At 49.8% G+C, this 23,513-nt stretch overlaps 1 protein-coding gene across 1 annotated transcript in view; it reads right to left on the bottom strand.

Annotated features, from left to right (window-relative positions):
* Positions 1-23,513, bottom strand: part of DNAAF5 (dynein axonemal assembly factor 5) — a 47,383-nt gene that overhangs the window by 6,054 nt on the left and 17,816 nt on the right. Inside the window, exons 5-11 of the mRNA XM_045542914.1 lie at positions 21,635-21,867; positions 17,308-17,520; positions 12,319-12,462; positions 10,864-11,032; positions 5,015-5,162; positions 1,314-1,464; positions 246-402 (exon numbers count right to left, since the gene is read on the bottom strand). Of these exons, the coding sequence (XP_045398870.1) occupies positions 246-402; positions 1,314-1,464; positions 5,015-5,162; positions 10,864-11,032; positions 12,319-12,462; positions 17,308-17,520; positions 21,635-21,867 (1,215 nt within the window). The remainder of the gene's footprint in view (positions 1-245; positions 403-1,313; positions 1,465-5,014; positions 5,163-10,863; positions 11,033-12,318; positions 12,463-17,307; positions 17,521-21,634; positions 21,868-23,513) is intronic.

Below are 23,513 nucleotides of genomic sequence, written 5' to 3'. Positions count from 1 at the left end.
TACTTTACATCATCTCTATATGACTGACAGTGTCTAACACAATGCCTACACATCACTTCATTCACGTGACTCAACATAGGACTTGGTGTGTGGAAAATTCAAGTTTTGCTTTTTGGAACTTTGTGGAACTTTTTCCCCCAAATATTTCTGATCCAAGGTTGGCTGAATCCATGGGTACTGACAGAACTCTGGATGCAGAAGGCCAACTCTATACACACATGCTTTGAAAAACAAAAATGTCCTACCAGGATAAATCTTGATGAATTTATCTGGATCAAGCACATCATCAGAGGTTTTTAAAAATATATTAATAATACGGCATGAAATTAATCGAGTCATCTGAGAATCTTCCTCCAGGGTGGTCAGAATGTGAGGCATCAGCGTTTCCTGCACGTCCTGAATCTGCAACGAGCAAACACAGCGGGGTGAGTCACAGCCAGATCCATCCAAGGACGAGGATCACTGTTTATGCCCCCTCCCCCGTCGGTAAAAGGCTTGGTTTTGGTCTTTTACGTATATTTTGATGCAAATACAGTGGAGTCTGGAATGCTATTTTGAATGTCTCACCTAGGAAGTAGATTGGATTCTTGATTTTAAAATTTAGATAATTTGAACAATTTTTATTTAACTCGGTCAGTTGATTTGTTAAAAATATATTTACAACTCCTTAGTGAGGCCTACATCCTACATACAGTGCAAGTGCACGTGTCTGACGGTTTCTGGACTGTTTAACGTAAGGAACGACGCCTGCACACCAGGAGGTGGTGCTCACGCTCCGCTCAGGCGCCTGGCAATGCGTCTTCCCCCGGAGCTCTTGTGTCCCGGACTACGCACATCGTGATACCAAAGTACAAATAAAAGCAAGAGCAGAAATATCGAGGCTTTAATGTGTCTGGTCTGTTTCCTAGTTCCTGTGTGAGCTGGAGATACCAGCGAAGATGGTGTAGGAAGCCGGAGCCTGTCCTCTTCAGCTTGAATCCTGCGGTTAAAACTTGGTCTTGTAAAGAACATTCATTATGTGATCCTAAGAAAAGGTGACTGAATCCTCATGGAATCCCCAAGATTATCAAAGGAAACAAAATGTTAGCACCCACTCACGGTCCTGGCACCTCTGTTCCTGTTGTCGCACCGGCTCCACCACACTGCAGGCCCTGCTGCCTCCCCCTCTGAGCACGGCCTCTGCCATGTAGCTCCCCTAAATGGAGACTGAGCTGTGTGTTCCTCACTGCACGAGGTCTGCAGGGGCACCATGGAGGCCGGTGGGCCCTGGCCTGGCGCCCCTGCTCCCGCTGAGGACGCTCCAAGAGCCGTACCTGCTTGGCTGACAGGACCTCGCTGCTGGTGAGCGCCCAAAGGCAGGACACGGCGGCTGTGCGGATGGCCGCGGCTGTCCTCCCCGCATGCCACTGCAGATTGGGGACCAGGATGTCCTTTGTCACCGTCTCGAGGTAGCTGTGAAACTGCCTGAAGCCAAGTGCAGAGAGAGATAAGCAGGGCAGACACTCTCTTTGGAGGACATGTTTAGTTTGGGAAATGAACTGGGCTGAGGGGAAGGCAGATGGAAACCGAGGACTAGACAGAATCGAAGGCACCCGTGCTTCCCCGGGGAGCTGGCTGCAGGGCTTGGGGCTGTCCCAACGGTGGGGAGGGGAGACAGCTGCAGTCACTGAGCAGGGGCTGCACTTCCAGGGCTGCAGCAGCCCCTCCTGGGACCCCGGCAAGCCCAAGGGTGTGTTTTCAGCCTTTCTTGGCTCTGTCGCCAGAGACTTCGCCTTTCACTCCTCCTCGCTCCAAGGAGGCCTGAGCCCAGCGGCCCCATTCCCACCTGTGCCCACCCTGTAGACATAGGCCCATCGGGTGCCTCCGGCCACAAGGTGAGGCCCCAGGGCCCCGAACACAACAACTCGGGGATGAGACATTCCTGCCAACAGTCGGGTGACTTTGTTTCGATGGTGACCAACCAGTTTGACATTCCATTAAGACAAAAATAAAGCAACATAAAACAAGAACGCCCAACCCTGTGTTTTCACTTTGCCCACCTGGCTTGGTGCTGCATTAGTGCCACACCTCGAGAGCCCTGTTAAAAACTACACCGAGAGAAGCCTTCGTATTTCCTACCGGCCCCACTGCACCTACAGGCCTCCACTGGCAGATCCCAGACATGTTTAGTTGAACAAATAATTCATATCCCAACATCATTCCAAAGCCCATTTCCAAGGTGGCTCCAGTCTCCAATACGAGCTATTTAGCTGAATCCCAGAATGTGCCAGAGACTATTCCACATGCCCAGAGGCGTCCCTGACCCCTGCCCATCGTGGACCCTTGGCTACGGCTGTGTTGGCTTCCGGCAGAGGCATTTCAGAACCAACAGCAAAGGGAAAAGGAGCAAATCTGGAAAGCTGATTTGGTGCAGGATGATTTGCACATATTCAATTAGGTTTTTAATGTGTTTTAATTTTTACATAAAGAGCTGCCATTTCCTGTGCAGCGATTTACAAGAGGAGTCTTTGGAATGACTTAACCCTGCGCCCAGCTCCAAGTAATCCATGCAAGGTGGCCTGGGAGAGTCATGGCGTTAAGGGCACAAGTGCTGGCTGGGCCACGATATGGAATGACAGGCCACAGCCACACAGGCACTGCTTCTAGCATCGACTGGAACCTGCCACCTGAACCGTCAAAATGATGGAGAGTAAAAAAAGCAGCATGTTACTTTCAAACAATGAATTCTATTGCATACAGGAAGCTGCACACCAGAGCCCGCACCAGGTCCCTCTAAGACAAGATATGCCAGGGAAACCTGCCCAACAGGCTCCTTCAAAACACGACCACCATGCGGGGGCCCTGCTCTGTCGAGAGACCACATTAAGCGGGCAAAGTGTTCATTAAAATCATGCATATTGCCTTTGCCAGCAAGTGATTTTACTCTGAGGCTGTCAACATTTTCCTGGGTCTCAGCCCACAGGAACAGAGCCTTGGGGAGGACGTCTCGGCCACGGCGCCCCCTTGCTGCCTGTCTCCGTTGGATCCTCCACGGGCATCTCAACAGGAGCTCTGGCAACAGCACAAGGCGTGACCTGGGACAGGCGGCCCAGGCTCAGTGGGGGCTGTAGGACCCGACAGCGTAGCCAGAAGCCCAGAGGGAGCCCGGCAGAGGCCCACATGGCAGCTGACACTCTGGGCTCTGCACCTGAGGTCCGCCTATTTACAGAGGGGTCATGAGCTAACTAGAAGGTTACAGTCCCCCAAATGGGCACATCCTCAGACCAGGAGCCCTGCCCTGAATCTCCAAGCTGTTTTGTTTCTTTAGCACTTCTGTCAGATACAGGGTGGGCATCCTTAATCCAAAAGTCCAAAATGCAAAACTGTTTGAGCGCTGACATGACGTTCAAAGAAAATGCTCGTTGGTGCATTTTGGATTTTCAGATTAAAAGTGCTCAACCAGGAAGCATGATGCAAATATTCTGAAATCCCAAAAAACATGAAGCATTTCAGATAAGGGTAACCAACGCGTATGAGGATGACTGTGGAACCTTTAAAGACCCACGTGAATCCAACGTGGAAACCAACCGTTTTCGGGCACCCAGAACTCCCGAACACCCGCCACGGCAAGTGTCTACACTGCCGGCACAGAATGGGGACCCCAGACAGAACGGCTGGCACGATTCTCTTCCTGTTGTTTCTATTTAACAGGGCCATTAGATATTATATCTAATCTATCATTTTATAACCCTTAAGATCAAAACTAAATGGATTTTAAAAATCTTTCTTGCCTGTTAAAAAAGGCTAACAATTTGACTAAAATAATTGCAATTCGAATAACTTACTTCTAATACCAGTTTCTTTCCATAAGAAGTTCTTTAAGTGCAGTTTCTTTTGGGAACTTAGCTCAAGCTTGAAAGCTGTATTTATTAACTCTGTTCCACTCAGAACCTGTTTCACTGCTCCTCACAGAATCAGCTGAGTTCTGAAGGGTACAGCCTGGACCCCGCCACCTGCCTGTGTGCTGTCTACACGGCTATCTGCCCCTGACAGGATGGTGGCCAGTGTGCTCGGTTAGTGTCCTGTGGCCCCTCCTAAGCCTTGAAGGTTTGCAGACAAGCAGGAGACAAGATTCCTGCAGTGTGATGGCTGAGACCCAACTGCATAGAGGTGGGGGTGACAGACAGAGGAGGGAAGTCTGCAGGACAAGGTTCTTTGCATGAGAAACTTCAGTGTGTCACCACACTCTGACAATCCACTGCTTGCAGGGGAGGGGCCCAGTGCCGACAGAGCCCAAACGGCTCATGGCATCTCTGTCCTGCTGAGACCTGGTGGGGGAGCTAGGGTGTGACCAGGGTGACCCTGCACACCTGCTGACTTAACAGAGGAAACCGAGAGGGCCCTAGAGCAGCCCCGGAGGCACTGGGCAGGGCCTCTGCCCCCACAGCAACTCTGGACTCCCCTGGATCCGGGAAGCCGCCCCAGAGGACGCGTCCTGAGGGGCTCCGGCAGCAGGTTCCAGCCCAGTACTCGCTCCTCCCTCCCTGTGCTTCTCTGAGCCCTTTCTGTTACTGCACAGCCATAAAACCGAGGCCCTTAATGTTCTAATGCTAACTACAAGTTCTTTTATGGAACAAAAGAGTATTTCTACGGCTTTAACCATCAATGGTAATTCAATCAATTCTCTGTCAGCTTTGAAAGGTACCAAAATGCTTTTAAACCTGAGAATAGCCAATATATAAGCCATTAATAGTTAATGTTCCCTAAAACTTTTTCATTCAGTGGAATTTTAATGACCGTACTACATCGACTTTGATTTAGTGTTTCTCTGTGCGGTGCATTCACTGCCAGCCACCCTGCTGTTTACCCAGCGAGGACAGGCCTGTCGCCGGACACAGCCCACCCAGAAGCCCAGAGGTCAGCCAGAAGCCCAGGGGTCACCCCGTGCTCCCTCAGACCTGGGGTGAGGGGAGGGAGGTGGGGGACTCCGGCCCAGCCCCCAGGTGGGGCCGCACAGACGCAGAAACCGACCTACCCCTGGGAGTCCACAGTGTCCTTCGCTCGCAGCAGCAACTTGGACAGGAGGGAGAAGAGCTTCAGGCGCATCTGGGGGTCCCTGGCTGGCTGCAGACAGGCCCTGAGCGTGGGGACCACGTGCTGCAGAGCCTCTCCGAGGGCAGGGCCTGGAAGACAGACAGCAGCACCTGGATCCACAGGGTGCCCCGGGGCTCCACGCTCTCAGCACAGGACACATACCAGAGGCACGTCCCACTCTGGGGACAGATGTTCCACAGACATTCACACGGTTCCTGTCAACCTTTCCCACATCACACTCCTCTCCTTTCCGGATCATTGAGGTAACAATAAAAGAAAAGTAACTGAGGAAACTTTAGCCTCTTAAAATCCCTCTCATCATTCAATATATATACTTTTTATTTTCCTTATACTTTTCCAAATTGTTTTAAAAAATTAAAGTCAAGCAATATTTTAAACATAACCAAAATTGATCAAATTAAACTTTGCAGCCGTCAGCCCTTTTTACACGTGTTACTTCCTTTGCACTGGAGCTGCAAGGTAAAACAAACACAAAAACTTATCATTTGATGGAGAAATGGGTGCAAGTTCTCCCCGTGCTGTGAGCACACAGATTTCACGAACAGGTCCGTGGCAGTTAGTATTTGGGACTCACTGCACTGTGACTGGTGTCTAGACATAAGCTGCAATCCACAAGTGCGCAGGCCACAAAACACCTTCCCTGCTTTGCCTCGTGCCAACAACAGAACTTCCTACTTTCGAGTGGCCACTCTCAAACGATCCTGTTTTGTAACACATTCTGCTAACTCTTAAGAAGCTGGAGGGGCAGCCAAGCAACCTAAACCTTTATACTTTAAGATTCAGCTCCTGAAGCCTTATGTGTCGAATGCCTGCAAAATGAACAAGGGAGGCCCAGGAGGGAGGACCTGTGTTCACGCCAGCCGGTGTGAAAGCGCGCGGCTGTGCTGCCTGGCGGGATCCCTCCAGCACGTGAGCACAGGGCTTTGCTTGGACCCTCCGCCACATCGCCCACACGTCTGGAAACGTGTCAATCACAGAACGAGAGAGAACATTCAAGAAGCATCAATCTCCCAAGACTGAAGAATTGTATTCATAAAGGAAAACAGATAAAATCCACAAACGAGAGGAAAGAGTGAGCGTCAACGATGTCTTAAGTACCTTCCTGCAAAGAAAAATTTTAATCTGTGCACTCCAACAGCCATTCTTTACGAACTGGGACTGAAATTATTTTTAATACTTAAAAGTTTGGGTTAAACAAATGCTCCCTAATAAAGAGAAAAAACATTTCTCAAAAATGTAGGGCATTTGTCATTGCTTGTGGTATAAAAAGACAGGTGAATTTGGTAGCCAGCACACTCAACGTTAAGCCCTCCACGATGTGTTACCACCACCTTGGGAGCAAGCGCAGCCACCCCCATGGCAGGTCAGAGCTGCAGAGCGAGCGAGAAGCCTGCAGGGTGGAGCCCTGCGAGGAGCACCCAGAACCCGTTCTGGACTGAGTGCAGAGAAAAGGCATGAATACACAACATTTACACTTCAAGAAGTCAAAACACTTTTAGGAAAGTAAAAAGAATATATGCAAAACCAGGCACCAGAATTTCCCTGAAGTGGCTTCTTCCCTTCCATGTGGTTTAATCCTCACTCGAATGGGCTTTGCCTTTCAGACTCGAGTCAATGTGGAAGGAAGACCAAAAAGGCTGTTTCTAATGCAGCCAATCTTCCTCTTCTCAAACATTTTTTTTTTTTTTAATTTTAGAGATGGTGTCTTGCTCTGTTGCCTAGGCTGGAGTGCGGTGGCGTCATCACAGCTCACGGCAGCCTTGAACTCCTGGGCTCAAGTGATCCTCCTGCCTCAGCCTCCCAAGTAGCTGGGACTACAGGTGCACACCACCATGCCTGGATAATTTTAATTTTTTTTATAGAGATGGGGTCTCACTATGTTGCCCAAACTGGTCTTGAGCTCAAGTGATCCTCCCACCTCGGCCTCCCAAAGTGCTGGGGTCACAGGTGTGAGCCACCGCGCCGGCCTTCTCAATCATTTGAAAGGGTGGACGGCATCAGCATCACCACAGTTTGCATCACTCCCACATTGCACAGCAGCAGCCTCTACACGGGCCGGACTGGGCACTCTGGGTCTGAAAATCACTGCTGATTTTTAAGAATTGCCTTTCAAAATGAAATATATCCAGCAAAATATCTTCCACAAACAGGCTAAGTTCAGAGTTTTAAAGGCCAGGCTGAGGCTGGGTTTGCTCAGCTGTGTGCGGTATCTGCACGTGGCTAGAACCCCAGCTTCTTGGACAAGTGCCTGGATTCTCTGGGTCTTGCTTCCCTGTCTGGATAATGTGTGCAGGGACCTGCCTAAATGGTGCTGCTGATGCCACAGGAACCCCTGAAGTCGGTGGTGTCTCCACTGCAGGAGTGTCCCCTACGCCCCCAGCAAACTTCAACAAAACACAAGGTAAGGACACACCTGGCGCCCGACAGATGTCCCACATGTGTGCTGCCTCCTTGCAGGCCCAGGGTGTAAGGGGATGTGAGGAAGGTGCTGTGACTGAAAGGAGAGCCACCTCCGCCTGTCCACGTGGACCCTGAACACACAGTGCTCAGGGCCACCCCAAGGATGTGGGTCCCTCTCCGTTGGCACTGTCTGTCATCTGTTGCTGTTTACTCAGGCACGACTCCTTTCAGAGCACGCTCACCGCCTCTGCCTGTGTCTGCTCTAACTCGAGGTTGGACCTGAGAGCCAAGAGCCCTGCGCACTGGTCCTGACGCCCATTCCTGGGGCCTCCCGACAACACCGGCGCCCAGGGCCTTGGCAGGACACCTGACCCAGCACGGCCCGATGCCCCAGGACTAAGGGCCTTCTTGCCCTGTGACTTCTGACACCATTTCTGCCTTTTTAACACACTCTACATCTTAAACTGGAAACAAGACACATTTTCTGGCCTAAATACAGAAAAGAGCCTGAAGTCCCAGGTGATGCTCAACTGCTGGAGCTTGTGGGGAAGAGCCAGGCTGACGGCTCCTTCCCGGGCTCTAGTGGTATCTTTGACTCGGGCCACCGTTACCGGCACCTGAGAAACCCGAAACCCATGCTGAAGGCTGCCTCCCCAGCACTGACCTTCTTCCTGCTCACGCCCAGTCTCCCTGTCCCTTCAGGCCACATCATGCATGTTTTCCTGTGTTGTGAACCAGGTGTAGGACAACTATTTCTAACAGCTGCCAGGGAACCTCTTTGATGGAAACATCTTTACGTATTTAACTTCCTGTTAGGTACTTGGGTCACTTCCAATTCCTGGTATCAAATTATGCCCTGTTGAATATTTTGGGCATGTAGGTTTTCCCATAATTATAATTATTTGCTTAGGATCAATTCTCATGAATTTGGTTGTTAGATAAATGGGCGTCAATACATTGACAATTCTAGAGCGTACTATCGAACTGCTTTCCAGAAGAACCATGCTCATTCACAGCGCTGCCAGCAACACTCAAGGCTCCCGCTGGACAACACGGAGTGTGAGGTTTTGGCGAGTGGCCCAACCTTAGGTTACAAACGTGGCACTCACAGTCTTTAATTCGTTATTTCTTTACTGTTAGAAGGGCTGAAGATTTTCCCACTCTGTATGAGTTGAATTAACTCTTTTTAAAAAAATATAATCTAGATATTTTGCCTATTTGTTTGGGGTTAATGCTTTTATCCTCATTTTGTGTGAGCTCTGTTTAACACAGACCTTACACTGCCACATGTACCAAAAATGTTTTCTGAAGGCTCCTTTCCTTTTGTTTTGGTTCTAGATGTACACACAGTCAAGTCTGTATCTTTCCTTTGTGGTTCCCCTTTCCGTATGTTTAAAATAATTAAATTTAAACTTATTTTCTATTTGAACTTCTGAAAATAAGCCTAATTAAAAATTTCTCGTATTTAAAAGTTATTTTAAGGCCGGGCACGGTGGCTCACGCCTGTAATCCTAGCACTCTGGGAGGCTGAGGTGGGCGGATCGCTTGAGGCCAGGAGTTCGAGACCAGCCTGAGCAAGAGCGAGACACTGTCTCTACTAAAAATAGAAAGAAATGATCTCGCCAACTAAAAATATACATAGAAAAAATTAGCCGGGCATGGTGGCGCATGCCTGTAGTCCCAGCTACTCGGGAGGCTGAGGCAGAAGGATCGCTTGAGCCCAGGAGTTTGAGGTTGCTGTGAGCTAGACTGACGCCACGGCACTCTAGCCGGGGCAACAGAGCAAGACTCTGTCTCAAAAAAAAAAAAAAAGAAAAGTTATTTTAATCCTTGTGTTTTGTCTGTTTATTACAGTAGTACATGTTCATTATAGGAAACTCAGAAAATACAGAAAAATAAAGAAGAAGAAAACAAAAATCATCTGTACTCCCAGGACCCTGTGTTAGAAACATGTTATATTTCCTTTGAGATTTTGCACACATGTATACACAAAAGGAACTGAGAAGATAATCACTGGGTTAATGACTCGTAGTTTTGCGACCAGCTCTTGTCCCTGGGCAGGGTGCTGCCAATTCTCCTGTTTTTTGGTATGTGATGTGAGATGTGGGCCAAATAAATTTGTTTTCCAAGTTGCCAATTAGTTATATGAACACCGGAGAAAAACTGCAAATAGAAATATCGAATCTTAGCGAGACGACTGCAGGCACAATGAGTGCAAGTCCTTGCTGCAAGGCTGGCCCCAGGCTCTGCTCACCCAGTTTTCTGACCTGTGAAGACTGGAGTAATGTGATTCGTGAGATTACTATGGGTGACACTCAGTAAAAATGCAAAACTAAATACACTGGGCCCCCCTCTCCAAGAGACATGGGTGGTGGTGGTGGAGGGTTTGGGGTCCTGCCCAGTCTATCAGCTGTGTGCCCCTGGGCAGGTCAATGAAGTTCTCTGTGCCCCAGTGTGCTCGCCAATGAAATGGGGTCAACAGTTCCTACCACACAGAACAGCAAAGAGGATTGACGCTGTTTGTGAAGCAGTTAGGACGGTGCCTGGCACACCAGTGTGTAATACTGTTAGCAATCATTAGCATTTTCTTTATATGGAGACATGGTCCTGACTGCACTTGACAAGAGTAATTTTGGGTTTTCACCTGGGCTTCAGTACTAGGCCACCAAGATCAATCCTCTGGCAGGTCCTGGGCCACCTCCAACAGCGATGACCAATCTCTGTGATGTGCAGTAGTCACACATTAATGGGATGTATCCTTAGACCCAGAGCATAATTACAGCACTTACCATCAAGCTTGACATGTTTATAGTTACTTGGAAAAGTATAGGATATATGTGCTAAATCACAATTTCTTTAATGAAAACTTCACTAAAATCTGAAGTGTGCATTTTACATCTGAAATAAAGTACCATAAAGTCACACTGTTCATTTCAGCACGTGCCTGAATCTGGAAGCTCATGGAGAACTGATAAAAATGCAGACGTTTCAGAGGGCCCGGGGCCACGTCCTTCTAACTCACATGCTCAAAACACCACTTGGGTTGGATGTGCTAAATTCTGCAATAAAATTCAGATGTATTTGAAGAATACCAGCTACAAAAGAGGCCATGAAAAATCACATTTTCAAGGTTTAACATAAAAAATGTGTGCCCGGGCACACTTTAAAGAGCTATGTCACAGTCTTCAGTATGATGTCCTTAGCATTTTAAAAGGTTTTGTTCCTTAAAATGCTTGTTCTCCATAAGCAAGAGGGACTATCAGCTATTTTTAAAAAATATGCCTCAGTTAAAAATAGCTCAGTTAGTTCTGGTTCACAGAAACCTCTTGTGTCTGAGACGACGGCGGCTGCGGCCCCATGGGGACTCACCGGACTGAGAGACAACCACGCTGAACTGCGCGAGCTCTGGAGAGTGCATGGTCCAGTCGCCGTGTGACGCGGTCAAGCGCTCCAGCAGGGGGCCCATGTGCTTGCGATACAGGTCCTGGCTGCCGCTGACGCTCTCCACTGCAGCCAGCGCGGCCACTGCCTCCCCAGCCTGGAGGGGAAAGTCAAAGGTTGAGACGACAGTCCTTGCTGTTGTTAAGGTTCAAACTTCCTCCTGGAGCCTCATCTGAAGGTAGGAACCACTCAGGCCCACCAGGAACATTCCGCCAGGAGGGGGCTGCACCATGGAAACCCTTGCGGGAGAGCGTGGGCTGCATCGGCAGAGCTGTGGCCTCGGTTCCCACTTGTGTTGATGCTGTTTATACAGCAGACGATGAGACGGGCAAATGTGCATGTACTGAACATCGCGGTGCCAGCCATGGGTTTACACAAATCCAGTGGAGGACAAGCAGCTCTGAGGCTGGTGTGGGGGGACCTGAGGAGCTAAACGCAGACTACGTCCCCCAGGACCAGCCTCGCTCTCCCAGCTCAGCTTTTACCCTGCCCAGTGCTGCTCTGGAGGTGCAGAGGGTGGGAGGTGAGTAGCAATGAGCTGGCCAGCCACCCTGCAACCTGCGCCTTTCTCCTGTGGTCTACGGACATCAAGTGCTCAAGGATCCCTCGTGGCCCCACTCCGAGGCTGGGGGCTGCTCTGCAGACTGGCCTGTCCTGCCGTCACTCAGGGGCCCAGCGAAGACTCCGCTTTTGCTGGTATTTACAGCCCTACCAGTGACAAGTTGTCAGCTGAGACACATGCCCTTTGGAAAGGTCGTTTTTAAAGAGAGAAATAAAACTAAGGTTAGAGAGGCCCCAAGAAGGGAGAGGGAGGGAGCAGGCCTCCCTGACTTGAGATTCCCTTTGGAGCTTTCGGCCTGAAATCTCCCAGAGAGAATCTGGCTGACGCCGTCCATCGAAACCAAGTCTCAGCTCTGAGCAGCGAGATACCCGGTCTCCAGATGGCCCTGGGAGCCCACGGGCAACTTGGGGTAAAAAGAATTTTAAGCATAAATATTGAGCCAATGGAATAGAAATAATTCTGTAAGGCAATCACAGTAGGAAAATCACACAGTATTCTCTCTCCAGACGTTCAGTCACACACGTACATTCTTTAAAACCCCACCCCAAAGCGTAGGTTCAATGGCTACGACAATCTTGTTTCTTGTTTGCTTCTTTGCCACCAACTCCGAGATTAGACAGCTGTCTTCTCGCCAGATGCTAACATGTGCTGGCAGGTGCAGGGACATCCCCAAAGGCTACCTCGGGACGGATCTTCCACCCTTGCTGCTCAGCTCAGGCAGGGGACGAGGAGGAGGTTTACAGGAGACGGTTACATTGCTGTACACCTTCCCAGGTGTGAGCTCCACCAGGCCGCACAGCGGCAGGTGCCATCAACCTTACCTTGTCACCAAGGCCGGTGGCACCTGAGGCAGCCGTGACAGTCACCAGCACTTCCAGGAGCTGCAAGCCGCACCTGCCACAGTCCTCGCGACACACGGAAATGAGGGCCTGCACACACAGCAGCAGGTGCTCCAGGTAAAGGTCCTGGAAAGAGAGCAGCACACGGCAGGGTCTGGCCTCGGCCCCCATCCCAGCCCAAGGCTCACGGGTGAGGGGGACAGAGCCACTGCGCTAATCCCAGGTGCCAGGCCACGGATTCAGGCACATGGACCACGTTAAAGGCATGTTGGGACAGCAGGGGAGACAGAACATAGACCGGGGGTCATGGGATTCACACTCATTTTGTGAAATGCTTAATGGTACTTTAGTTACATTAATATTTTAAAAAGTTTTCACACGGCAGCAAGACATGCTGTGGTATTTACAAGTGAAATGACAGCACATCCTCGATTTGCTTTACAACACCGCAGAGTTCTCCTCACTCCCCACAAAGTAAAAAAAAAAAAAAAGTGGCACAAGGCAGATGTGACAGCAACGCAAAAGAGTTGGTAACTACGGAAGCCAGTGACAGGTGCGTGGAAGCTCATTCTGCTGTTCTTCCTATTTCTATTTTTGAACATTTCTGTAGCATTAAGTTTTTTTTTTTTTTTTTGAGACAGAGTCTCACTTTGTTGCCCGTGCTAGAGTGAGTGCCATGGCATCAGCCTAGCTCACAGCAACCTCAAACTCCTGGGCTTAAGTGATCCTACTGCCTCAGCCTCCCGAGCAGCTGGGACTACAGGCATGCGCCACCATGCCCGGCTAATTTTTTTTTATATATATTTTTAGTTGTCCAGATAATTTATTTCTATTTTTAGTAGAGACGGGGTCTCGCTCAGGCTGGTCTTGAACTCCTGATCTCGAGCGATCCACCCGCCTCGGCCTCCCAGAGGGCTAGGATTACAGGCGTGAGCCACCGCGCCCGGCCAGTAGCATTAAGTTTTAACAAAAAACAAACACAAGTCTATGGTTCAGAGATGCTTCCTGATTGATGATGGGGTGACATCTCAGCTCTGCTCCAGAGGTGGGCTGGTCAAATCTCAGCCCAGCCCGCTTCAGCTGCCGCCACTACTCACTGGGGAGGCCATAGCCTGCAGGGGAAGGTGCGTGCTGGGGAACACAAGAGGAATTCCCGAGGCTTCCACTTATATTTAATTTTTTAAAAAAAAAAAAACAGAGTCTTGGCCGGGCGCTGTGGCTCATGCCTGTAATCCTAGCACTCTGGGAGGCTGAGGAGGGAGGTTCATTCAAGGTCAAGAGTTTCAGACCAGCCTGAGTAAGAGCAAGACCCTGTCTCTACTAAAAATAGACATAAATTAGCCAGACAACTAAAAATACATAGAAAAAATTAGCTGGGCATGGTGGCACATGCCTGTAGTCCCAGCTACTCAGGAGGCTGAGGCAGAAGGATTGCTTGAGCCCAGGAGTTTGATGTTGCTGTGAGCTAGGGTGACGCCATGGCACTCTAGCCTGGGCAACAGAGACTCTGTCTCAAAAAAAAACCAAAAATAGAGTTTCACTCTGTCACCCTGGGTACAGTACAGCGGTATCATCATAGCTCACTGTAGCCTCAAACTCCTGGGCTCAAGCGATCCTCCCTCCTCGGCCTCCCAGAGTGCTGGGATTACAGGTGTGAGCCACCGCACCCGGCCTGTATTTACTTCTTATGACACCCTCTTAACAGGCCTCTTTTATGTTTCGTAAAGTCAGAATGAGTCAGGACAGTGTTCATGTACGTACTTTATAAATACGATTTATAAACAAGTGCATATATAGTAGAGATATATGCTTAAACTTTGTTCTTACTGATGGGGCTATGAGTTCAAAAAAGTTTGCTATTTGGCTGGACAGTGGATTGGTCATAAATTTCTGAATCAGTTCTATAATCCTTCGACTCTTTTATCAGTGATATATAGAAAGCACCAAAGTTTAAACAGAAAATGCTCACTGCATGACAGCAATTGGTCCACACACTCCCAGACCCTGCCCTGCCCAACCCACTAAAGGTGCAGACCCGCATGGCGTGTCTAGGGAAAACGGGGGGTTCCCCTACCACTGGGGGGGAGCACTGGGTGGCCCAACTCCCAGGACAAGCCACAGGTCTATGTTTTTATTCCAGCCCTTACTTTCTCACGGCCCAATTTCTTTTAGGCCTGGACTGATTGATTGATTTCTGAGGATACGACCTTGGCAAATTTCTAGAATGACTTGTACTATCAATGTAAGGACCTTTCATTTTTCAATTAAAATCAAAAGGAATAGTTTTTTAGAAGACCTGGACCACTGTGCTTTCGCTGAGCTGCTCGCTATACGCCCGCGTGCCGGGCTCATGAGAACCCTGTGTCCTCACAGCAAGCGCCACCCTCGCGCTGCGAATACGGCAACATCTCTGGGGAAATAACAAGGCTTCACATTTATAGATTTCTCTATATTTAACCAGAGACTGTTCAATGTCTGCCTACACACACCCAGAGAATGAAAAAGAAAAAAAGATACAGCTGGAGATAATACTCAATATTTTTTTGCTCCTGAAACAATGTTATCTAAGATCGTAAAAATTTTAATTCACTAGATAAAGTACTAGAGACTTTCATATTCCAGTAATGGCAATGCTATCCCTGAACTTTGCTTTTCCGTAGTCAGGCAGGAATCGATGAGCCATGCTGTGTTCAGTCACCTATCACTAAACGTGTCTTGGGGAGGAGCAGGGTCCCTTCTGCTGCGCTCCAGGCCCAACGCTCAGCCCAGGACACCCGGGGAAGCAGCTTTTACTAAAAAGCCAAATTCCTGCTAACCACAAAGATGCAGTTTGAGTCAGATTTGCAGTGTAGAATACATCTTCACAAACTTCGCTTTGCCTAAAATAGGATTTTTAAAAATTTCAGTTTATTCTTGAAAGACAAATGCTGTATCTTGCTGTACCTTAACCTTTTCTTACAGCTACTGAAAAATAATTGTGGCAAACATAAACTACTTCCCAAATGACATTATGTAAACAAAGTGTGTGAGTCTCCCCCAACCCTGTCATGGAAAACAACACAGAGCTGTGCTTGACTCTGAAACAGATGATTGGCTGAACCTGAGTGTGTTCACCCTTTCTTGACAAAAATTTAAGTCTGTTAAGAAAGGAGTAAAACAGGCCGGGCGTGGTGGCTCACACCTATAATCCCAGCTACTTGGGAGGCTAAGGCAAGAGGATCACTTGAGCCTAGGAGTTTTGAGACCAGCCTGAGCAACACATTGAGACCCTGTCTCTACAAAAAATAAAAAAATTAGTCAGGCGTGGTGGTGCACGCCTGTACTTCCAGTTACTCAGGAGGCTGAGGCAGAAGAATCGCTTGAGCCCAGGAGTATGAGGTTGCTGTGAGCTATGCTGACCACCACAGCACTCTAGTTCAGGCAACAGAGCAAGACTATCTCAAAAAAAAAAAAAAAAAGGAAAGAAAGGAATAAAACGTATGTCTTGGGATTTTATGACAACTGGTTCCTCAGCCTGGCCAAAGGGCTAGAATACATTCATACTCTGGAAGGATGCAGGGCTGGCTTCACTGGGGACCCTTAAGTGTGACTGGACTTGGTCAGAAGGGTCTCTCTTCCTCTAAAAGACTGAGTAAATTTTCCTCGACAAAACTGGAAGAGGAAGGGTCAAACACAGGACCTGATCTTGCTAAATCAGGTGATTAGATTTTCTGTAGCCAACATTAAGATATGAAAATCACATTTTCTTTGCTGTAAAGTTTGTAAGGTATGTATTTAAACACTTATATATATATGTTCAAGTTATACCCTTCTAGAAAAGAATGCTTCTGGCTAGCAAATCTATATACAGCAATCAGAATCACTCTTAGAACCACCTGTGAGTAAAAACGCAGAGCTTACACAGATTTGAGGATATGTTAAAAATGCATTTTGGGAAAAGCTGAAATGGGGCTGCAAACACCACGTGCGGACGGCCTACCCCATTCCCCTCCCGAGACCGCAGCTCGATCTCCCTCTGTATTTTGGAAACGGCCTTACAGGTTTACTAAAATGGTTGACGAACACGATTGTGAACTGTGCCACCCTCTTGTTTTGAGGGCAGAGAAAGGGCCTTGACAAAGGACAGGGACAAGATGAGCGCAGAGCTGCCCCCCAGCTTTGTGGCCGTAACTGCTAGGCTGCAGTGAGTGCCAGCCCCGTCACTGCAGACGATGGCGGGTGGGGCAGACCCTTGTGCTCTGGAACTGCAGGAAGGTCAGCGCACAGCCTAGCACTAAGGGACAGGGGTTACGCCTATCACAGCCAAACAAAAACCAAAGTCATTATTTTTTCTTCAACAGAAAACAATTATAAATTATTCCAGATGATTAAGCCTAACTAGGTTGTTTCACCTTCAGATGTAATGGATTTACTGCTCAATTTAAAATGAAACAAATGTGTTTGGCAAACCTCAGGTTGGCTACTTTAAGCGCATTAGCTGCCGAGTGATGGTGAAGGATGTCTCCCAATGACCACTGAGACCAAGCACAGTGGGGACCCACGGGTGGGATGGGAAGCTGTGGGCCTTGCCTGTCGGGAGTGGGAGGCGCGGCTGCCCTCAGTGCCAGTCACAGGCCCTGGGACCACCTGCAGCAACAAGGTCCAGCAGAACTTTCCTCAGAGCAGACGTGTTCTGTCCTGAGCTGTCCAACAAGGCAGCCTCTGGTCACATGTGAGATGTGGCTGGGTGACCAAGAAGGGGAAATTGTAATTAACTTAAATGGCCACTTGTGGCCAGTGGCTACAGTGCTGGACAGAGCAGAACGAGGTCCCTACACCAGAGGCCACTGGCACAAACATCCAGGCTACACTGTGGGCCTTGGTGCAGACATAGCACCGGGCCAGACTGATGGCCGCTGTCAGGAACAACACTCAGAACCTCTCAGAGACACCTCTGTCCTCTGCTTCCTGCCCCCTCCCATGTGCTCTTACGTTCTCAGATGCTTGGCAGACACGGGGCTGTGCCAGCTCTGTGGCAATGACCTTCACGTGTGGCTGGAGGGCTTCCCGGGGGCAGCCTTGAATGGTGGACGCCAGCACCAAGAGGCTCGAAGGGGAGGGCGACTTCTTCAGTGTTGCCAACATCAACCTCAGGAACACCTCCGGGCTGACGAACGTCCCGATCAGCTTCGCGGATCTCGTGCACTGCAGGAGGGAGACGTGAGGAAGCTGAGGGTCTGAGAACACCGCCCGCTCCACGCCCCTTGGGCCTGGCCTGGCAGGGCTGCCTGCCCACCAGAGACGGCCCGAGTAGGAAATCACGCTCTCAAGAGCACTCAGCACACCTGTCCTCTGTGTCCCTCAGAACTTCCATGGGAGACGGCCCCAGGCCAGTGCATAGGACACACGGTTCGAGGCAGCCAGGGCCTGGCTCACGGGAGGCCGCATCCAGGCAGCTGGGCTCCCTCCGCGTGCCCCTCTTCCGATACCAGTGACCTAAACATCTTATTAACAAACAGATAAACACACACCAGCACCTCCACGCCCTGGAAACCTGCTCAGCTATGAAAAGAACAACTATTGATCCATGCGACAACCCAGGCCGGTCTCAGGGCATTGTGATGAGCAACAAAAGCCAGTCCCCAAGGCCACACACTACACAGAGATAAGAGCAGACCAGTGGATGCCAGGAAGAGGTGAGTAGAAAGGGCTGCGGAAGAGCTCTGTGGTGGGGCCAGGCACCTGCGCGGGCCAGCAGCAGGCACCAGAGGGCTCCAGGCTTTGACAGTGTGTGACACTCATGCAGACGGAGACCCTGGGCGGGGGGGAAGGGCACAGGGACCTCTCTGTGCATGCTGTCCAACTTCCTGGGAATCTGTAAGTATTCAAAATAGAAAGCTAAACAAAAAAACTAAAAGAAAAAAGTGAGAACCCACCCTGCCTACCTGCTGCCTCCGACCCCCAACTCCTACTTGCTGAAGCCCTTGTGTGTGCAGGGCAGAAGACACCAGCAGGAGTGGCCAGGCTGGACCCCGACCACCCTGCCTGGCTCTGATGGCTCCCGTGGCACTGTGGTCCCAGCCAGGTTTCTCCTCCTCCCTGTCTCTCGACCTCTCCCACTCTCTGCCCCTCCGCCACTGTGACTTGTCCCAGCTCTGGGTCTACAGAGCTGGGCCTGGTGGGAGGTGGAGGTGGGAATCTGACATGCTCTACAGCCGAAGTCGCCAGAACCCAAGAGGCCACAAGCCCCTCAACAGGGTGAAGAAAGAGGAAAAGCCAGTGTCGTCAAGGTGGGCACAGAAAGCTCGAAATGCTGGGTGGGTCCCGGCCCCCATTCCCTGGCGTCTCACCCAGTGGAAGAGGGAAACAGTGATCAGATCTCAACGTGAACCAACCTGCGACAAAAAGACCCAGGAAACCAGACTGGGTGCTGGATACGTGCGGGAACCGTCAGTCGCCTAGCTACATGTGGCCGTGGCCCTGCACCGGCGTGAGAAAGGAAAGGCCTTCGACACTCAGGCAGAATCAGTCAAGGGCTTGATCTGCTTCCAAGGCCTCACCATGACCCAGGATGGGATGGTACAGCAAGAACAGTGGGTGAAGCTGGGACAGTTCCTGGGCTAAATGCAGGGCTCTCTGTTTTTATGTGGGTGAGGATTTCCATATAAAAAGTAAAAACCACAACACTGAGGTCACAACACCAACGCTCCGTCAGGAAAGGCCTGGGAGGCTGAGGCTAGGCTGAGGGCCCCGGCCCCCCCACCACAGCAGGACCCACATGGAGACCAGCCTCCCTCCTGCCCACCCTCACCACGGCATGGAGCGCAGGCTGCCCTGTGTGCACCACCGCGGAACTCAGTCCTGATAGTGCCCTGCAGACCACGTGCTTGGAGGCTGGCTGTGCACGAGACACTCTGAACAGTCCTACAACAAAGAAACCTTGGCCAGGTGCGGTGGCTCACGCCTATAATCCTAGCACTCTGGGAGGCCGAGGTGGGTGGATTGCTCGAGGTCAGGAGTTTGAGACCAGCCTGAGCAAGAGCGAGACCCCGTCTCTACTAAAAAATAGAAAGAAATGATCTGGCCAACTAAAATATATGTAGAAAAAATTAGCCGGGCATGGTGGCGCATGCCTGTATTCCCAGCTACTCGAGAGGCTGAGGCAGGAGGATTGCTTAAGCCCAGGAGTTTGAGGTTACTGTGAGCTAGGCTGACGCCATGGCACTCACTCTAGCCAGGGCAACAAAGTGATACTCTGTATCAAAAAAAAAACCAAAAAAAACCCCAAAGAAACCTTAACTGTGTTTAAACTAATGTTTCCCAAACTTACTTGGCCGGGCCTCCTTCTTCCAGAAACTACCATTAGTTAACACGTCAGGACCAGGTCACCAGGTGCATTGGTCACCCCGCGACAAGCTCACGCACCCCAGACAGCGGGAAGGGAGCACAGAGGCTGCAGCCATCAGGGACTGTGCTAATGTGTGTCAAGTGTCTGGGGACAGCGGCTTTATTATTTGGTAGAGAAACGAATCCTTTTGAAAATTCAACTAAAACTATGCATCATTTTTCTAGAAAATTCCAAAGTCTCCCAGAATTCTGGCTTGGGCATGGTGCTTGCAGAGCGGCGGGTAGCCTGCACACTGTGGTGTTCGTGTCTAATTCTGCTCACTGAGTCCCTAGAGAGGCCGTGCTGGGGAACACGCTGTAGCTACCCTTAACTGGGTTCATCCGGAACATGCCCGCCATGGACCGGTGTCCTGCATGGCATGGCACGTTCTCTCTCCAAGTCAGTCTGTGTGGCTGACATTCCCACCAGCCCCGGCCAACCTCACAGAACACTCGCTGATGCTAACCATCACTTAGTTGTGCCGTCCTGTATAAAATCACATTGGGGCCGGGCGCAGTGGCTCACGCCTATAATCCTAGCCCTCTGGGAGGCCGAGGCAGGTGGATCGCTCGAGGTCAGGAGTTCGAGACCAGCCTGAGCAAGAGCGAGACCCCGTCTCTATACTAAAAATAGAAACAAATTATCTGGCCAACTAAAATATATATAGAAAAAATTAGCCGGGCATGGTGGCGCATGCCTGTAGTCCCAGCTGCTCGGGAGGCTGAGGCAGGAGGATCGCTTAAGCCCAGGAGTTTGAGGTTGCTGTGAGCTAGGCTGATGCCATGGCACTCACTCTAGCCAGGGCAATAAAGTGCCCAGGAGTTTGAGGTTGCTGTGAGCTAGGCTGATGCCACGGCACTCACTCTAGCCAGGGCAATAAAGTGAGACTATGTCTCAAAAAAAAAAAAATCAGATTGGGGCTATAGAATAACGTCAAACAGAAGAGTTTTGTATGGAAGGACATGGTTAACAAAAAAGAAAACTTGCACAAAGTTTGGCTGCTATAGTGACAAACCTGATATCCAAAAATTGAAGCTATATGCCACATAAAGGATTATATACAACAATTTTAAACTGATGATAGTTTTTGAAAAGTAGAAAAAAACCCAAACAACCCATGCCATGTAAAGAACAGGCTTAAAATGGCTTTTTTCTAAAATGTGGAAATTGCAACACTTACTCTAAATTAGTAACGATTACTTAGAACAGTAAAAATCAAACCTGTTAGCAAAAGTTTCTGTGTGATGGAATCTGAGATTTAAGACGAGAAGGGTAATTTGGACTAAAACCTCCAGTAAAAGCTTCAGTCATCCCCCCAGCACCAGGATGTGCCCACAGGTGGTTCCCGTCTGCACAGGGCATGTGGTGGCCTCGCTCCGACAGTCACGTGAGAAGGGTGTGGGCTGGTCGTGGGGCTCCACAAGTGCAAGGGCACTGACCAGCAGTCCAGCTGTCAACGGGCTGTGAAAAAGAGGAAGGTACCAGGGACACCACCCGCTGGACACCTGGGGCTGCTGGAGCGTCTGCCTGGGTCACCCACAGTCCTCACAGGCCGGGAAGGGCCTGAATGCCCCATACAAGGAAGCTGAACTCCCAGGGTCTCCATCTCTGTAGCTGCCTGGTCCTGGGACGCGGGCACTGTGTCTGGTGAACGACAGGTTCACACGACACACACAGAATCACACGCCTGACTGTGCCTGGAGACAAGCATGGAAGATTCTCCTTCAACACACTGTCATTTACAGGACAGAAACAGACCAGCAGTCGCCTGGGTGGGCAACCTGAGGGTGAGGGGAGCACCCCGCTTCTCAGCTGCAGTGGTGACGACACGACCCGTCTGCCTGTCATCAGGACAGGCCTGCACACCGACATCGGGGACTGCACTAGCTCGAGTCAGGTCTCCGCGAACACGACCAGAACAAGGCAACTCACACTGTTGACCACAGCCGCCTCCTCGTCCGCACAGGCCTGGAGCAGCGTCCTCAGGACCACCTCGAGGTGCTGCGTGACGTGGTCCTCGGCGTGGAGCAGCAGCACTGGCAGCAGCTGCGCCGCCTTCACCCTGGTGGCCACCACCCAGTCGGAGATGTCTCGGCAGAGGGCGGGGAGGACCTTGGACAGGTTCCTGGACACGAGCTCCCGACAGCCCAGCACAGGACGGCTCTCTGGGGGGTGAAAAAGATCAGAAAATAAAATGAGAAACTCACAAACAAAACCTCAACGACTCACAGGAAAAGTAATTTACTACAGACCTTGTTTAAGGTGCACCTACCAGTTTGAGGCCTTAAAAATCCAAAACAACTCTCAAGATAGAAACAAAGTCATAAAGTGCCATAATTTTTTAAAAATATTACAGCTTTACAAGGGTTGTGAGTGACACGCAGCAAGCTACAGAGTTGGTACGTTTGTCACAGGGACATGCCTGCAAAAGCACCATCACCCCAAGTCTCCTGGGCCTCTCTCACGCGGCCACCCACTTGCCCTCACCCCCGCCAACCACAGACCTGCCTCTGCCGCCACGGGTCAGGCTGCATCTCCTGGAATTTTATGTGAGTGGAGCCGTGTGGCAGACACTGGCTTTTCAGAAAACTGTGTGCCATGATGCTGAGACCCACCCGTGTTATGGCGTGCTACAGCATGCTTCCATTCCTCCTCCTGCTGAGAAGTGCTCTACAATGTGGATATGCCAGTTTATTTACCTACTCGTCTGCAATGAACGTTGCAGTTGTTTCCAGTTTGGGGCTATTACAAACAACCCTGCTGTGACCGTTCCTGTGAGGTCTCCGTGTGGACATGTGCTCTCACACTGCCTGGGCAAGTGTCTAGCTGTCAAACGGCTGGACCAGACGCAGGTGCACATGTCACTTTTCCCAAGGCGGCTGCACCGCTGCACACCCACCAGCAGCGGGTGAGAGTTCCAGTCTCTCCCGTCCTCACCAGTACTTGGCACGGTCAGTCTTAAGTTTAACCCGGCCTGAGAAGGGACAGTGTATTTCCCTCCTGGTGTTAACCTGCTTTGCCCAAATGACTTATGACAATGAGCATCTTTTCAGGTGCCTATTTGCTGTCTATGTCACCTTTCTTGAAGTGTCTTTTCAAATCTTTTCTCTGCCCATTTAAAAATTTGAATTGTTTTCTTACTGAGTTCCAAGAGTTCTTCTGTACTTTGAAGACAAATCCTCATATATATTCATTTTATGTAATTTCCACGTATCTTCTTCAGTCTTTGGTTTGTCTTCTCATTGCCCTAACAATGTCTTTGGAAGATCAAACATTTCTATTCTGATTAAATCCAATTTATCACTTTACCCTTCTACGGAGTGTCCATTTAATGACATATCTAAGAAAGCTTTGCCCACCCTGAGGTCACAAAGGTTTTATCCTAGTTTGACAGTTTTAGGTTTTACCTTTAGGTCTGGGATGCATTTTGGGCTAATTTTTGAATATCATATGAGGTATGGATCCAAGTTCACTTTTTGGCATATGGATAACCCAATTATTACAGCATCGTTACTGGAGGACTATCCTCTCTCCACTAAACTGCCTTGGAACCTGCCAGAGGTCAGTTTTCCATGTGTGTGTGTCACTTCTGGACTCTTTTGTCCCACTCATCTGTCCTCCTGCCAATATCACACTGTCTCCATCATCGTAGCTACACAGTAAGTCTCCACAGCAGGGAGTGCCAGTCTCTCAACTCTGCTATGCAAAGTTACAGCTGCTCTGGGTCCTTTGCATTTCCATGTGAATTTTAGAATCAGTTTGTCAATTTCTACAAAAAAGTCTTCAAGGATTTTGATTAAAAGATTTTGAT

Source organism: Lemur catta, chromosome 2, assembly GCF_020740605.2.
Source record: "Lemur catta isolate mLemCat1 chromosome 2, mLemCat1.pri, whole genome shotgun sequence".
NCBI classification, from domain to species: Eukaryota; Metazoa; Chordata; class Mammalia; order Primates; family Lemuridae; genus Lemur; species Lemur catta.
This window is presented reverse-complemented; position numbering and strand designations above follow the sequence as displayed.